General features: G+C 41.2%; 2 protein-coding genes across 2 annotated transcripts in view; both read left to right on the forward strand.

The window, feature by feature from the left end:
* Positions 1–1,571: 1,571 nt before the first annotated feature.
* Positions 1,572–3,853, forward strand: PKNH_0829800 (glycogen synthase kinase 3, putative; the record flags this gene model as incomplete). Its single annotated transcript, XM_039114013.1, has 7 exons — positions 1,572–1,590; positions 1,768–2,619; positions 2,792–2,881; positions 3,044–3,132; positions 3,232–3,321; positions 3,441–3,487; positions 3,619–3,853. The coding sequence occupies 7 exons, from the start codon at positions 1,572–1,574 to the stop codon at positions 3,851–3,853; spliced, it is 1,422 nt and encodes a 473-aa protein (XP_038969646.1).
* A 6,352-nt stretch (positions 3,854–10,205) lies between these two features.
* PKNH_0829900 (SICAvar, type I) overlaps positions 10,206–16,193 on the forward strand; it is a gene marked incomplete at both ends in the record, with an annotated part of 12,751 nt that continues 6,763 nt past the window's right edge. The window contains 4 exons of the mRNA XM_039114014.1: positions 10,206–10,424; positions 10,679–11,518; positions 12,767–13,426; positions 13,609–14,283. Of these exons, the coding sequence (XP_038969647.1) occupies positions 10,206–10,424; positions 10,679–11,518; positions 12,767–13,426; positions 13,609–14,283 (2,394 nt within the window). The remainder of the gene's footprint in view (positions 10,425–10,678; positions 11,519–12,766; positions 13,427–13,608; positions 14,284–16,193) is intronic.

Below are 16,193 nucleotides of genomic sequence, written 5' to 3' on the forward strand. Positions count from 1 at the left end.
GATAACGTATCGCCCATCCACAAAGATGCATTCCTTGGGAGTGTTTAAGTGATTGAGTGCCTAAATAATTTGCTCTCGTCGTTGCCTAAGTCTGTGCACATTCCCAGTGAATCGACGTATAAATTCATATTGTTTGTTTTTTTTTTTTTTTTTTTTTTTTTTTTTTTTTTGCGTGGCATTTTATCTGCGCAGTTATTATGTGGGTTAACCTTGCCTATATGCACATCATGTGGGAGTAGTACCGCTGGCCCCCCCCGCGGTTTATTTACTTCCGGCGCTCGGCATGCACAGCCGCATGGGTCCACTCGCCACCGCTGTACGTCAGTGCCACACGGGAACGCATCTATCTGGTGAGAAATGCTTCTTTTTTTTGGAAAAGATAACAAGGCGCGTGTACACGGTGAAGTGAAATGCACATGGGGTAGGCTGAAACAATCACGGAGGGATGATTAAACAATACGCTTAACGACGGGTGAAACATTCCTTCACCTGTTCACGTCGCGCAGGACGGAACACGCTCCTCTGAATTGACCAACGGGTGGCAACTTTTTTCAAGCCTTAATCGACACACGCCCGATGGTTTTATTTTATTTAAAAAAAAAAAAAAAAAAAAAAAAAAAAAGAGGCAACATACCAGGGGGAGGTGACATGAAATGACGCCACGCTCACTTATAACTGTCCCCAATGAGCACACAATTGCGTGCGCCGTTTGCATCGAAATTCCCGTGAGTTTTCCACCCCACAGGGACATGCGCAATCGCCCGTACAGCACCTCGACAGTTCCTCACGTATATCTCAAGGAGGTTTGCTCTTTCGTCAAAGTGTTGAGAATGAAAAAATTACCCATCGACTTCTAAACAATATTACTGCACAAACAAACACTTTAAAAAATTTGTGTATGCCTATTTCATGCTCACCATTGTGTGCGCCCAAGAGACTTTATCACATTATTTTTCCACCTTCTATTTTCACATAATTTTTCCACGTGACTCCGCGCGGAAAGGCACATGAAAAAATACAGTCGAAAAGGTACACGCGGAAAATACACTGCAGAAGGTAGGCGCGGAAAATACACTTCAAAAGGTACACTGAAAAAAGGTGCACCGCAGGAGGCACAGGGCGAAAGGCACACGCGCACACACAGAAACATGAAACCTTGGTGAACTGAATATGCCCCCCTCAACGATGAACAGCTTGAGCTGCATGCATCCTTCAGCCAAGTTGGTGCGGGGGGAAATGCTCTACTGAGGTGGAACACTGTGCACGTGTATGCTCATATTTTTCACATACACGCTGAACGCTTAAATACATGCGAGCGCTTAGGCACTTCTACGTGTTAGTAGCTAACCAGAGAACGAAGCAAAGGACGCTTTTTTTTTTTTTTTTTTTTTTTTTTTTTTTTTTTTTTTTGTTCACACGTACATATGTGCGCTCGCTAGTGAAAAAGCCTACGGACTCTCTTCCACAGTCTAATTCCATCCTCCAAAACAAATCCAAGCGTCACCCCACCTCCCCCGCACCGCAACTGACTCCAGCTCCAAGAAGTAGAAGAGAAGGACATCACAGGGAATATGAAAGATTGGCACAAAGGTAAGTGCATCCGACAGGTAGATAAGTGAATGATTAAGTAGTAGAGTGATTTTAGTATGCAGACATCGAGAAGAAGTTTACCTCATCCGAACGATGTCATCCCCTCCGAGAGGTGACTTGATCTTTCCTCGGTCAATCTTCTCAGTCTCATTTTCTTTCCCCCCCCTGTGTCCTTAGATGACCACACCAGTGCATGTTTTGAAAATGAACAGAGTAGCCAGAATTACGTAAACAGGAACGACCACGGGAAAGGAGGCGAGTACGTATGTTTGGGTGAACAGGTAAGTCGGATTGATTTCCCCAAACGAAGTGAAGCACCCAACGGCGGCAGTGGTAAATTCCCACGGAACGGGAAGAGCTTAACTGAGATGAACAGAAGTAACAATAACAATGCCGGGGGGAGTGGAGAAAATGAGAAAATGGTGGAAAGCGATATAAATAGATCCTCAAGTAGGTCTTACAAACTGGGTAATGTAGTGGGTAATGGAAGCTTTGGAGTCGTATATGAAGCCATCTGTCTGGATACATCGGAGAAGGTAGCTATCAAGAAGGTACTACAAGATCCACAGTACAAAAACAGGGAGTTGCTAATAATGCAGAACCTGAACCATGTGAATATCATCTTTCTGAAGGATTACTACTACACAGAGTGTGTAAGAAAGAATGAAAAAAATATTTTCTTGAATGTAGTGATGGAGTTCATTCCACAGACAGTACACAAATATATGAAGCACTATGCGAGGAACAACCATTCCTTACCTCTCCTTCTGGTGAAGCTTTACTCCTATCAACTCTGTAGAGCACTAGCCTATTTGCACTCTAAGTTTATTTGCCACCGAGATTTGAAACCGCAGAATTTACTTGTAGAACCGAACACACATACGCTGAAGCTCTGTGATTTTGGTAGTGCGAAGAACTTGCTAGGTGGCCAACGGAGCGTTTCCTATATTTGCTCCAGGTTTTATCGTGCGCCGGAACTCATGTTGGGCGCCACCAATTACACCACGCACATCGACTTGTGGTCCCTCGGTAAGATTCTCTAGAGCATCGACAAAGGGGGGGTTTGGCAAGCTGAAATACGAAGTGGAGTTACATGTGTATGTGCCTCATCATAGGGCCCCACCCCAATGCACATCTGAAATGTGTTCCTTGAACCTCGGATCATTTATCCCCATTTCACCTTTGGCCATTCCCCCCGCAGGCTGCATAATCGCCGAGATGATTTTAGGTTACCCTCTCTTCTCCGGCCAGTCGAGCGTCGATCAGTTAGTTAGAATTATCCAGGTCTTAGGTGAGTGTCTTCTGCAGGGTGTCATCCCTTTTCACCAGTTGTTTTTGTAATACGTTCGTGTGTGTGTGTGTCCTGGTGTGCAGGCGCCTCTACATGTATACCGTATTAACAGATGTAACACTTTACTAATGCGAATGGTTGATTCCTCCTCTCCTTCTGAAGGTACACCGACGGAGGAGCAGATGAAAATCATGAACCCGAACTACGCAGATGTCAAATTCCCTGATGTGAAACCGAAGGATTTGAAAAAGGTAGCCATGATATTCAAACCTGTCTTGGGAGGAACATACATCTTGTGGAGTCTGCCAAGATTCATTTCGATACATTACCTTATCTGCACGCGTACTCAGGTCTTTCCAAAGGGAACCCCCGAGGATGCCATAAACTTTGTGTCGAGATTCCTCAAATACGAACCCCTGAAACGGCTGAGCCCAATCGAAGTACTGCCGGCAGGACGATAGAGCATTCTCTATCTATCTTATTATATCCCTCCACATACGTAACTAACACAATGCATCTGCACTCATTCTCGTTCTTTCCTTCCCACCTCCACATGAAGGCCCTGGCAGATCCCTTCTTCGATGATTTGAGGGATCCCTGTATCAAGTAACATATCATCTATACGCTATGCGCAAGGAGCATGGAATCTTGTATCAGTTTCGTACTTCCTCGCTACTGCGTCCTTTCCAATTCCGTAAGTGGCTATCCGTTTATCTTTCCTTTGCACTCCCCGAAAGGTTACCGAAGTACATCGAGAAGCTACCCGATCTGTTCAATTTCACCGATGCGGAAATCAAAGAAATGTCTGACGCCTGCAGGCGGAAGCTGACATCCAAATGTACGTACGAGGCATACAAAGAGTACCTAATGAGTAAGACAAATGAAGCCTCCAACATGGCTGAAAAGTTGAGCAAGGAATTTGGAGAATCTAATATAGAGGCTAAATCCAATCGTGCTGTGAACCTCGCCTGAGGGAGATCCCTGTCTTGTGTCTCCAAAATGTGTTGCTAGAAAAGTTGGGACGTGGGAGAAGGGGAATAGGGGGGGGGGGGGGGGACGGGGCGAAGTCGTAATTGGAGCTTTCTTTAGTCCCGGTGCTACCAGTGGATCAGGTGCAAGCGTAGACATTTGCAAAGTTGCACATATGGGCGGGTTGCATTTAGGCGTTGTACCGCGCATGGCACGGCCAACATGTGGAAACCACCCTGGAGCGAGCGCGCCTTTTTTTTTTTTTTTTTGCACGCGTTTGTTCCTCATTTTAAACACCACCACCTCGCTCACATCCGTCGCTCGTTCTGAATTTGACCTTCAACACACTGCACATTAGCATATACATGAACAATCTTTTCGCACATGGAGAGGAGAGCCTTTTTTTTTTTTTTATAGAGGCAAATTTATTAAAAGTTCTTGAACGTTCCGCCATGGTGACTGAGTATTTTCTGTGTAACAATGAATATATTCGTGCGTATTTGGAATCGCACTTGGAGACATGTGACTTATGAACTTCTACTTGTGTGTGCATCAGGAGGGAAGCACAGGGGAAGGCGGAGTGATGCGTGAAATACAGGAATCTGCACAACGGGGGCATATATATTTACAACTGTTTCTTTATGTGTATATTCAATCATTCCTTTACGAAGCTTGCAGTGATGGAACATGCCTGCAAAACTATCCACCTAAGAGGTTATCTACCTTTCACTCATATGGTTCTCACATCCTTTTTTTTATTTTTTTTTTTTTCTTCGGCTCGCACATTTATAAGCACAATAACTATATTTTTAAAGAAAAGATAATACGGAGAGATCACAATATGTGGATTTACATCCCAAAACATAAGTGCAAGCGCAATATAACTGCAGCCCTAGTCTCCAATATTCGGCATTACATCTCATACACACGAAAACATAATTTCCATATCTCCACTTCTGTTCGTACTGCAGCGACCAATAATACTGTGAACTAAATAAAAATCCTAAAACCTTAACCCTAAACTCTAAAGTCCTAAAGCCCAGAACCCTGAAACCTTACTCCAGAACCGTGAAAATTTTATTCTAACACGCGTAAAACTTTATTCAAACACCCTGAGACCTTTATGCTTAAACGCGGAACGTGACTGCTGACAACCCTAAAACCTTATTCTAATACCCCTGCAACGTCCTTCCTGTACCGTGAATCCGGAATCTAACTTCTGAACTCGGAGTCTACGACCTATACCGTGAACTTTCTTTCTTCTCCCCTTTTTAAAGTCTTCTTTCCTTTTTCCCTTTAAACCTTCATTCTTCCCTTCCCCTTAAAGATTCTTTCATTTCTCTCTAAATCTTCCTTCCTTCCCTCCCTTAAATCTTCTTTCCTTTTCCTTCCTTCTCCTCCCGTAAACTTGCTTTCTTCCTTTGAACCTCCTTTAGAAACGTTCTTTCCTTCCTTCCCCCTAAACCTTCCTTCTCCTTCCCCCTAAACCTTCTTTTTCTTCCCCCTAAACCTTCCTTCCTTCCCCCTAAACCTTCCTTCCTTCCCCCTAAACCTTCCTTCCTTCTCCCTAAACCTTCCTTCCTTCCCCCTAAACCTTCCTTCCTTCCCCCTAAACCTTCCTTCCTTCCCCCTAAACCTTCCTTCCTTCCCCCTAAACCTTCCTTCCTTCCCCCTAAACCTTCTTTCCTTCCCCCTAAACCTTCCTTCCTTCCCCCTAAACCTTCCTTCCTTATCCCTAAGTAGTCTTTCTATACCCCTAAGTAGTCTTTCCTTACCCCTAAGTAGTCTTTCCTTACCCCTAAGTAGTCTTTCCTAACCCCTAAGTAGTCTTTCCTAACCCCTAAGTAGTCTTTCCTTACCCCTAAGTAGTCTTTCCTTACCTCTAAGTAGTCTTTCCTTACCCCTAAGAGTAGTCTTTCCTTACCCCTACGTACTCTTTCCTTACCCCTAAGTAGTCTTTCCTTACCCCTAAGTAGTCTTTCTATACCCCTAAGTAGTCTTTCCTTACCCCGAAGTAGTCTTTCCTTACCCCTAAGTAGTCTTTCTATACCCCTAAGTACTCTTTTCTTCCCCCTAAGTAGTCTTTCCTTACCCCTAAGTAGTCTTTCTATACCCCTAAGTAGTCTTTCCTTACCCCGAAGTAGTCTTTCCTTTACCCCCAAGTAGTCTTCCCTTTCCCCCCCCGGTAAACACTCTTTCCTTACCCCTAAGTAGTCTTTCCTTACCCCCAAGTAGTCTTCCCTAACCCCTAAGTAGTCTTTCCTTACCCCTAAGCAGTCTTTCTATACCCCTAAGTAGTCTTTCCTTACCCCTAAGTAGTCTTTCTTTACCCCTAAGTAGTCTTTCCTTACCCCTAAGTAGTCTTTCCTTACCCCTAAGTAGTCTTTCCTTACCCCTAAGTAGTCTTTCCTTACCCCTAAGTACTCTTTCCTTACCCCTCAGCACTCTTTCCTTACTCCTAAGTAGTTTTCCCTTACCCCTAAGTAGTCTTTCCTTACCCCTAAGTAGTCTTTCCTTATCCCTAAGTAGTCTTTCTATACCCCTCAGTAGTCTTTCCTTACCCCTAAGTAGTCTTTCTATACCCCTCAGTAGTCTTTCCTTACCCCTAAGTAGTCTTTCTATACCCCTAAGTAGTCTTTATATACCCCTAAGTAGTCTTTTCTAACCCCTAAGTAGTCTTTCTATACCCCTAAGTAGTCTTTCTATACCCCTAAGTAGTCTTTCCTTTACCCCTAAGTAATCTTTCTATACCCCTAAGTAGTCTTTCCTTACCCCTAAGTAGTCTTTCCTTACCCCTAAACACTCTTTCCTTCCTTTCCCCCCCCCTAAACACTCATGTTCTTCCCTTCTCCCACCCAAAAACACTCTTTCCTTCCCCCTGAACAACCCTTTCCTTCACCCCCCCCCTAAACACTCTTTCCTTATCCCTAAGTAGTCTTTCCTTACCCCCTCCCCTAAGTAGTCTTCCCTTTCCCCCCCCCCTAAGTAGTCTTTCCTTACCCCCAAGTAGTCTTTCTATAACCCTAAGTAGTCTTTCTATACCCCTAAGTAGTCTTTCCTTACCCCTAAGTAGTCTTTCCTTACCCCTAAGTAGTCTTTCCTTACCCCTACGTAGTCTTTCCTTACCCCTCAGTAGTCTTTCTATACCCCTAAGCAGTCTTTCCTTAACCCCCCTAAGCAGTCTTTCCTAACCCCTAAGTAGTCTTTCCTTACCCCTAAGTAGTCTTTCCTTACCCCTAAGTAGTCTTTCCTTACCCCTAAGTAGTCTTTCCTTACCCCTAAGTAGTCTTTCCTTACCCCTAAGTAGTCTTTCCTTACCCCTAAGTAGTCTTTCCTTACCCCTAAGTAGTCTTTCCTTACCCCTAAGTAGTCTTTCTATACCCCTAAGTAGTCTTTCCTTACCCCTAAGTAGTCTTTCCTTACCCCTAAGTAGTCTTTCCTTACCCCTAAGTAGTCTTTCCTTACCCCTAAGTAGTCTTTCTATACCCCTAAGTAGTCTTTCCTTACCCCCTAAGGAGTCTTTCCTTACCCCTAAGTAGTCTTTCCTAACCCCTAAGTAGTCTTTCCTTACCCCTAAGTAGTCTTTCCTTACCCCTAAGTAGTCTTTCCTTACCCCTAAGTAGTCTTTCCTTACCCCTAAGTAGTCTTTCTATACCCCTAAGTAGTCTTTCCTTACCCCTAAGTAGTCTTTCCTTACCCCTAAGTAGTCTTTCCTTACCCCCTAAGACATTCTTTCCTTACCCCTAAGTAGTCTTTCCTTTCCCCCCCCCTAAGTAGTCTTTCCTTACCCCTAAGTAGTCTTTCCTTCTCCCCCCCTAAGTAGTCTACCCTTTCACCCCCCCTAAGTAGTCTTTCCTTACCCCTAAGTACTCTTTCCTTACCCCTAAGTACTCTTTCCTTACCCCCCCCTAAGTAGTCTTTCCCCCCCCCCTAAACACTCTTTCCTTACCCCCCTAAGTACTCTTTCCTTACCCCCCTAAGTAGTCTTTCCTTACCCCTAAGTAGTCTTTCCTTACTCCTAAGTAGTCTTTCCTGCACCCCCCCCTAGGTACTCTTTCCTTTCCCCTAAGTAGTCTTTCTATACCCCTAAGTAGTCTTTCCTTACCTCTAAGTAGTCTTTCCTTACCCCTAAGTAGTATTCCCTTACCTCTAAGTAGTCTTTCCTTACCCCTAAGTAGTCTTCTCTTTCCCCCCCCCTAAGTAGTCTTCCCTTTCCCCCCCCCTAAGTACTCTTTCCTTATCCCCACCCCATAAGTACTCTTTCCTTACCCCTAAGTAGTCTTTCCTTACCCCTAAGTAATCCTTTCCTTACCCCTAAGTAGTCTTTCCTTACCCCTAAGTAGTCTTTCTATACCCCTAACTAGTCTTCCCTTACCCCTAAGTACTCATTCCTTACCCCCACCCCCTAAACACTCTTTCCTTATCCCCCCTCTTAAACACTCTTTCCTTACCCCCACCCCCTAAACACTCTTTCCTTATCCCCCCTCTTAAACACTCTTTCCTTACCCCCACCCCCTAAACAGCCTTCTTTCCTTCCCCCCCTGAACACTCTTTCCCTCCCCCTGCCCCTAAACACTCTTCTCCTTCCTCCTGAACCTTCATTCCTTCCCTCCCTTAAATCTTCTTTCCTTTTCCTTCCTTCTCCTCCCGTAAACTTGCCTTCTTCCTTTGAACCTCCTTTAGAAACCTTCTTTCCTTCTTTTCTCCCTTAAAGTACCTTCTTTCTATTCCCCCTTAGAAAACCTTTTTTTTTCCTTACCTTCTCCTCTATGAAAGAAAAAAAAAAAAAAAGGAAAAGAGGAACCTCTCTCCTTCCCCCTCCTCCCTTAAGGTGGTTATATACCAGGTCATATATTATTGTTGTTAAAAAGAACGAAGGAACAGAAGCTTCTTTCCGTCCCTTTTAAACTTTCTTTCTTTTCCCTCCTTATAATAAAAAAAAAGAAAAAAAAATTCTCCCCTCCCTTCATGTTGTTAAGTACCAGGCCATATATTATTGTTGTTGAAGGAAAAACCGAGGAAAAAGAACCTACTTATTCCCTTTGGAACCTTCCTTTTCCTCCCATAAACAAAACATTCCTTCCTTCCCTCTTTAAACAAAACATTCCTTCCTTTCGTCCCATAAACAAAACATTCCTTCCCTACCTTTAAACAGAACATTCCTTTCTTATATTATTATTATTGTTGTTCTTTCTTTTTTTTGTTTTTTTTTTTTTTTTTTATGGCAATGAAATAAAGAATAAAGGAACGGAAAGTAGGAAGTATAAGAAAAACGAAATAGAGAAGAAAGGAACGGAATAGAAAAGAAAAGAAAGGAACGGAATAGAAAAGAAAAGAAGAAAGGAACGAAATAAAGAAAAGAAGAAAAGAAAGGAACGGAATAGGAAAAGAATAAAAGGCAGTAGAACGGAACAGAAAAGAAAAGAAAGGAACGAAATAGTGGAGGAAGAAACGGAATAGAAAAGAAAAGAAAGGAACGGAATAGAAAAGAAAAGAAAGTAACGAAATAAAGAAAAGAAGAAGAAAGGAACGGAATAGGAAAAGAATAAAAGGCAGTAGAACGAAGTAGAGGAGGAAGGAACGAAATAGAAAAGAAGAAAAAGAACGAAATAGAAAAGAAGAAAGGAACGAAAAGAAGAAAAGAAGAAAAGAAGAAAAAGAACGGAATAGAAAAGAAAAGAAAGGAACGAAATAGAGGAGGAAGGAACGGAATAGAAAAGAAAAGAAAGGAACGAAATAAAGAAAAGGAAAGAAAGGAACGAAATAAAGAAAAGAAGAAGAAAGGAACGGAATAGGAATAGAGGCAGTAGAACGAAGTAGAGGAGGAAGGAACGAAATAGAAAAGAAAAGAAAGGAACGAAATAAAAGAAAAGAAGAAAGGAACGAAATAAAGAAAAGAAAAGAAAGGAACGGAATAGAAAAGAAAAGAAAGAAACGAAATAGAAAAGAAAAGAAAGGAACGAAATAAAGAAAAGAAGAAAGAAAGGCAAAGAAAGGAACAACGAACGATTCAAGGGGAAAATTTTTCTTTACATATATATTTTTCTTCAATAGTCATAACAGTCATGTTAAATTTCATCTACTCTTTGTTCAGTTTAGTTCATTCCTTTCCAGTTCTCTTATTCTCCTTCCGTCCATTTCAGTTCATTTTTCTACCAGTTCATTTTTCTTCCAGTTCATTTTTCCAATTCATTTTCCAGTTCACTTCATTTCATTATTCATTTTATTTTCCAGTTTAGTTAAATTTTTTCCCCTCATTATTTTGGTTAATTCTATATATAATATATGTACAAATTGTAGAAGAAGAAGAACAGTAACCAGAGAACAGAACAAATAAAGAATAAACAAACAAATCATGGTGGCGGGAGCGACACCATCAGCGGCAGCATCGAATTCGTGCCCCTCCGCTCTAGGGGAAACAGAAAAACAGGAAAGTGAAGCTACAAGGAAACAATTGAAGGCTGAATGGGACAAAAAGTTAGAAGAATTAAGACAACAATGGGAACAACAACAAAATGCAGCTACGTCCTCCGCACGTGGTACTGTACAACCTGTCCAAGGCGTAACCATTCCGGTAAGTAGTGCTATTATGATCATTATTATTATCATTAGTATTATTTCTTGTTATGGTTGTTGTTATATTTTTCTTTTTTCATTGGACCAAAGAAATATATAAGAATATTTAGGGAAGGAGAAGGAAAATGAAGGAGCAACTTCCTTCTCCGATTTTCCCTCACATATAGATATATATGTGTGCATATGTATGTATGTATGTACCTAATAATTTGTTTTTTTTGTTTTTTTTGTTTTTTTTTTATATTTTTTTAGGTTCCCGTGAAGACTGAAGTGGAGGAAATGTTGAAGGACCTGGGGCCCTATGTGAAATGGGGGGAGGCCTCCTCGAGCGCCGCAAAGGCATGTGGAGAACTGAGGGCCCCGGGGGAAGAAAAAGGGGGGGGAAAGCAAACGGGTAACATGAAGAATGTGTGCAAAGTATTTGTGCAAACAGTTAATTGGATGGGGAATTTGAAGAAGGATGGGACAGAGAAAAATGGGGGGACCAAGGAAGAGGATTGGAAACAGTACCTACGATGTGCAGTGGGATATGAAGTTCTGTTAAGAGTACTTTTACCTAAATATGAAGTAGAAAAATTTATGAAAGTTATCTCCGATACAATGAAAGCAGGGGGAACGCAACCTACAGAATCCGGAGTGACAAATATATGTTCTTGGGTTAAAATGAAGGATGCGAAGGATATGCAAGCGCTCATTGGGGATGAAGTGCAAGGATGGTTAAATGAAGCCAAGGAAGATGAAAAGAAGGGTGGTATTCGTGGGTTCAAGAATGTTATAGCATGGTCTAGGTACACGAATGAGACGGAGGAACAACAGGCAAGGGCCAAGCAAAAAGCCAAACCTTCTTGCCAAAGTGATAGTATTATAGACTTAATGAAAGGAGGAAGGGCACATCAACTGGACGTACTAGTCAATCCTCTTACCGCAGCTGAAGACTGCATCCAACAGAAGAAAAAGGATGGCACCACTGAGAAATCACTTTGTGATCGCCTAAAATGTATTGATGACTACTTGAAATCACAGAATAAGACAACACCACCAGGAGGATCTCCAGGAGGACCACAAACAGGAACAGGACAACCGTCAGCTACGGTAAGTGAGGAGGAAAGAAAAGGAAAGAAGGAGGAGGAAGGAAAAAGGAGTGAGGAGGGGTAAGGAAAGGGAAAGAGTGTTTAAGGGGGAAGGAAGACGACATGAACATATACATACACACATATATATGTATACATATATGTGTATACATATGTAGACGTATACATATACGTATATGTACATACATATATGTAAATATGTACATACGTATGTATTTACATATGTACATATGTACGTATGTACATAGACACATATACATACACATCTATATATACCATATATATACATATGCATATAAACATACATACATACATGTATATATGTATACATGTACATGTATTTGTATATACATACGCATGTATATACACATATAGTCATATGTATATATACATATATATAAATAAATATATATATATATATATATATATATATATATATATATATATATATATATAGACATATACATATGCATACGCATATACGTATGTATATACGTATATATACATATATATACTTACGTATACATATACATCTATATGTATACACATATATATACATATACATAGATATACAGATATATACGTATATACATATATGCATATACATGTGTACACATACACATATAGACATGTACATATACATATATACATATACATATGTATACATATATATACATATACATATACATAGACATATACATATACATATGTAAATATGTATACATATGTATAAGTGCACATATATATATGTATACACATATACACGTACATATATGTACATATATATGTACATATACCTAGATGTGCAGATGTATACATACGTATACATATACATACGTATACATATACATATGTATACATACATATGCAAACGCATATACGTATATACATATATATGTATATACATATATATATGCACATATATGTATACACATATGTGTATACATATGCAGACACATATGTGTATATACATATACCTACATATATACATATGTATATGCATATACATAGATGTACAGATGTACAGATATATACATATGTACGTATGTACATACATATATGTACATACATATATGTACAGAGGTATACGTATATAAATATACGTATGTGTATAGGAATATATATACGTACGTACGTATGTACGAATGTACATATATACATATGTATGTATGTACATATGTGTATATATGCATATGCATTTATGCATATGCATATATATATATATATATATATATTACTTAACTTATAGAAAGACTTCTGGGAGGACAATGGCGCAGTGAAGACGCTGTGGACAGAACTGTCCACAGCAATGACAGCAAATTTGAAAAACGGAAGCGGTACTGACTGTGACCGAGTGAAGGATACAAATAATAGTGGCAATGATAGAACAGCAACTCATTCTGAAAAGACGGCATGCAAGTATTTGCATGCCGGCTTCAAACAACTGTACGATCCGACGACGCCGTCGCCGTCGTCGTCAGACGACGGCATCCTTTCTAAGAACAACCCATCGTTTAGACAAACGATGGGTTGTTTTTTACTTCATTCCTATGCAAAATATATGCAAAAAAATGCAATTTGTAATATTGATAAAGGGATAGAGGAAGCATTCAAACTGGGAAAGAATCTAAGTACTAATGGTGCTAATTGCAATACTTCCAGTGGCAAGGGACAATGTGTCCCTTGCCACTGGAATGATACCAGCATGGACAGCTGCACCGTGCAGACTGGCACACAGGAAGCGGGCATTCCAGGGGACAAAGTGCAAAGCATCTTCAAGAACGACCAGACCAACATTCCGAAAATGCTAACTGAAATAAATAAAATGGAGACTCTATGCAGCCGCCTCCAATGTATAGCATCCCATTTAAATCCCTCAAGCGGACAAGGACATGGTGGCACGAGCGAGGTAAGGGAGTAAAGTGTACATATACATATATGTACGTACATATACATACGTACATTCGTACACATATGTGTACATGTAGGTATATACGTATATGTACATAAGTACATATGTATATGCATATGCATTTATGCATATGCATATATATATATATATATATATATATTATACACCACCTTATACAGGAAGAATTCTGGAAGGACTACAATGGCGAAGTGGCGGAACTATGGCAAGAATTCGCCCAAGCAATGGCACAAAGTGGGGGCCATAGCAACGCTGATCAATGTAATACAGTGGATAATGGCACGGGAGGTGCTACTGGCAGAACGCCCACCATCCCTGAGAAAAGGGCATGCCAAAATCTTACATTAGGTTTCGAAAAACTGAAGCAACTTTCACAGTCCGCAGCGTCTCAAAGAAATAACAGTAAAATCTTGGATAAGGACCCATCGTTTGTCCAAACGATGGGTTGTTTATTTCTTAAAGAATATGCAAAGCACATGAAAGAAAAATCTACTTGTGTCATTGATTCTGGTATAGAGAAGGCATTTGAGGCATGGAATGAAAAAAAAGGAACTTCTTGCACGAACGGAAGTCCGTGCATTGACTGTAAATGGAATGAAAATTTGGACAACTGCAAAATTAACACAACTAACGCAGCTAGTAAAGAAACCACCCAAACGCCATTGACGGAAAAGTTAACATTAGTTAAGGGCAGAATTGAAGGCACCGCATCTACCATAATGAACGACATAAACATAACAAAGTCTTTATGTCAACAACTCCAATGTGCCGCAGGGAAGTGGTTCGAAAAGCACAGTAAGGATAACAGTGGTACTGCTACTCCAAAGAAGAGTTGGGTAAGTATTACTACGATAATCTACATACCATAGCACTGAGGGACTGAAAGAAAAAAAAAAAAAAAAGAAAAAAAAAAAAAATTCTTCTGATTCCGGGTTCAGGAGTCAGATTCCGGGTTTAGGAGTCAGATTCCGGGTTCAGGAGTCAGATTCCGGGTTTAGGAAGAAGGTGTCAGGGTGTTAGAACTTAGATTCCGTGTTTAGGAGGAAGGTTGTAGGGGTGCTAGAAGTCAGATTCCGGGTGTAGGACAAAGGTGTCAGGGTGTTAGAACGTAGATTCCGCGTTTAGGAGGGAGGTGTCAGGGTGTTAGAACGTAGATTCCGGGTTTAGGACGAAGGTGTCCGGGTGTTAGAACTTAGATTCCGGGTTTAGGAGGAAGTTGTCAGGGTGTTAGAACTTAGATTCCGGGTTTAGGAATAAGGCTGTAGGGGTGTTAGAACTTAGATTCCGGGTTTAGAAGAAAGGTGTCATGGTGTTAGAAGTTAGATTCCGGGTTTAGGAAGAAGGTTGAGGGGGGGTCTGAACTTAGATTCCGGTTTTAGGAGGAAGGTGTCAGGGTGTTAGAACTTAGATTCCGCATATAGGAGGAAGTTGTCAGGGTGTTAAAACTTAGATTCCGGGTTTAGGAGGAAGGTGTCAGGGTGTTGGGTATTAGATTCCGGGTTTAAGGCAAAGGTGTCAGGATGTGAGAATTCGGATTCCCGGTTTAGGAGGAAGTTGTCAGGGTGTTAGAACTTAGATTCCGGGTTTAGGAATAAGGTTGTAGGAGTGTTAGAAGTCAGATTCCGGGTTTAGGGGGGAGGTGTCAGGGTGTTAGAACTTAGATTCCGGGTTTAGGGGGAAGGTTTCAGGGTACAGGAGTAAGGTTTTAGGGTTTAGGAGGAAGGTGTCAGGGTGTTAGAATTTAGATTCCGGGTTTAGGACAAAGGTGTCAGGGTGTTAGAACTTAGATTCCGGGTTTAGGAATAAGGTGTTAGGGTATTATAACTTAGATTCCGGGTTTGGGACAAAGGTGTCAGGGTGTTAGAACTTAGATTCCTGGTTTAGAAATGAAGGTTGTATGGGTGTTAGAACTTGGATTCCGGGTTTAGGAGGGAGGTGTCAGGGTGTTAGAACTTAGATTCCGGGTTTAGGACAAAGGTGTCAGGGTGTTAGAACTCAGATTCCGGGTTTAGGAGGAAGTTGTGAGGGTGTTAGAACTTAGTTTCCGGGTTTAGGAGCAAGATTGTAGAGGTGTTAGAACTTAGATTACGGGTTTAGGACAAAGGTGTCAGGGTGTTAGAACTTAGATTCCGGGTTTAGGACAAAGGTGTCAGGGTATAAGAATTTAGATTCCGGGTTTAGGACAAAGGTGCCAGGGTGTAAGAATTTAGATTCCGGTTTTAGGATAAAGGTGTCAGGGTGTAAGAACTTAGATTACGGGTTTAGGACAAAGGTGTCAGGGTGTAAGAACATAGATTACGGGTTTAGGACAAAGGTGTCAGGGTGTAAAAACATAGATTACGGTTTTAGGACAAAGGTTTCAGGGTGTTAGAAGTCACATTCCGGGTTTAGGACAAAGGTGTCAGGGTATAAGAATTTAGATTCCGGGTTTAGGACGAAGGTTGTAGGGGTGTTAGAAGTCAGATTCCGGGTTTAGGAGAAAGGTGTCAGGGTGTAGGAACTTAGATTCCAGGTTTAGATAGAAGGTGTCAGGGTGTTAGAACTTAGATTCCGGGTTTAGGACAAATGTGTCAGGGTGTTAGTACTTAGATTCCGCGTTTAGGACGAAGGTGTCAGGGTGTTAGGACTTAGATTCCGCGCTTAGGACGAAGGTATCAGGGTGTTAGGACTTAGATTCCGCGCTTAGGACGAAGGTATCAGGGTGTTAGAACTTTGATTCCGGGTTTAGGTATAAGGTTGTAGGGAT

The sequence above is a fragment of the Plasmodium knowlesi genome, assembly GCF_000006355.2.
Source record: "Plasmodium knowlesi strain H genome assembly, chromosome: 8".
Classification (NCBI taxonomy): domain Eukaryota; phylum Apicomplexa; class Aconoidasida; order Haemosporida; family Plasmodiidae; genus Plasmodium; species Plasmodium knowlesi.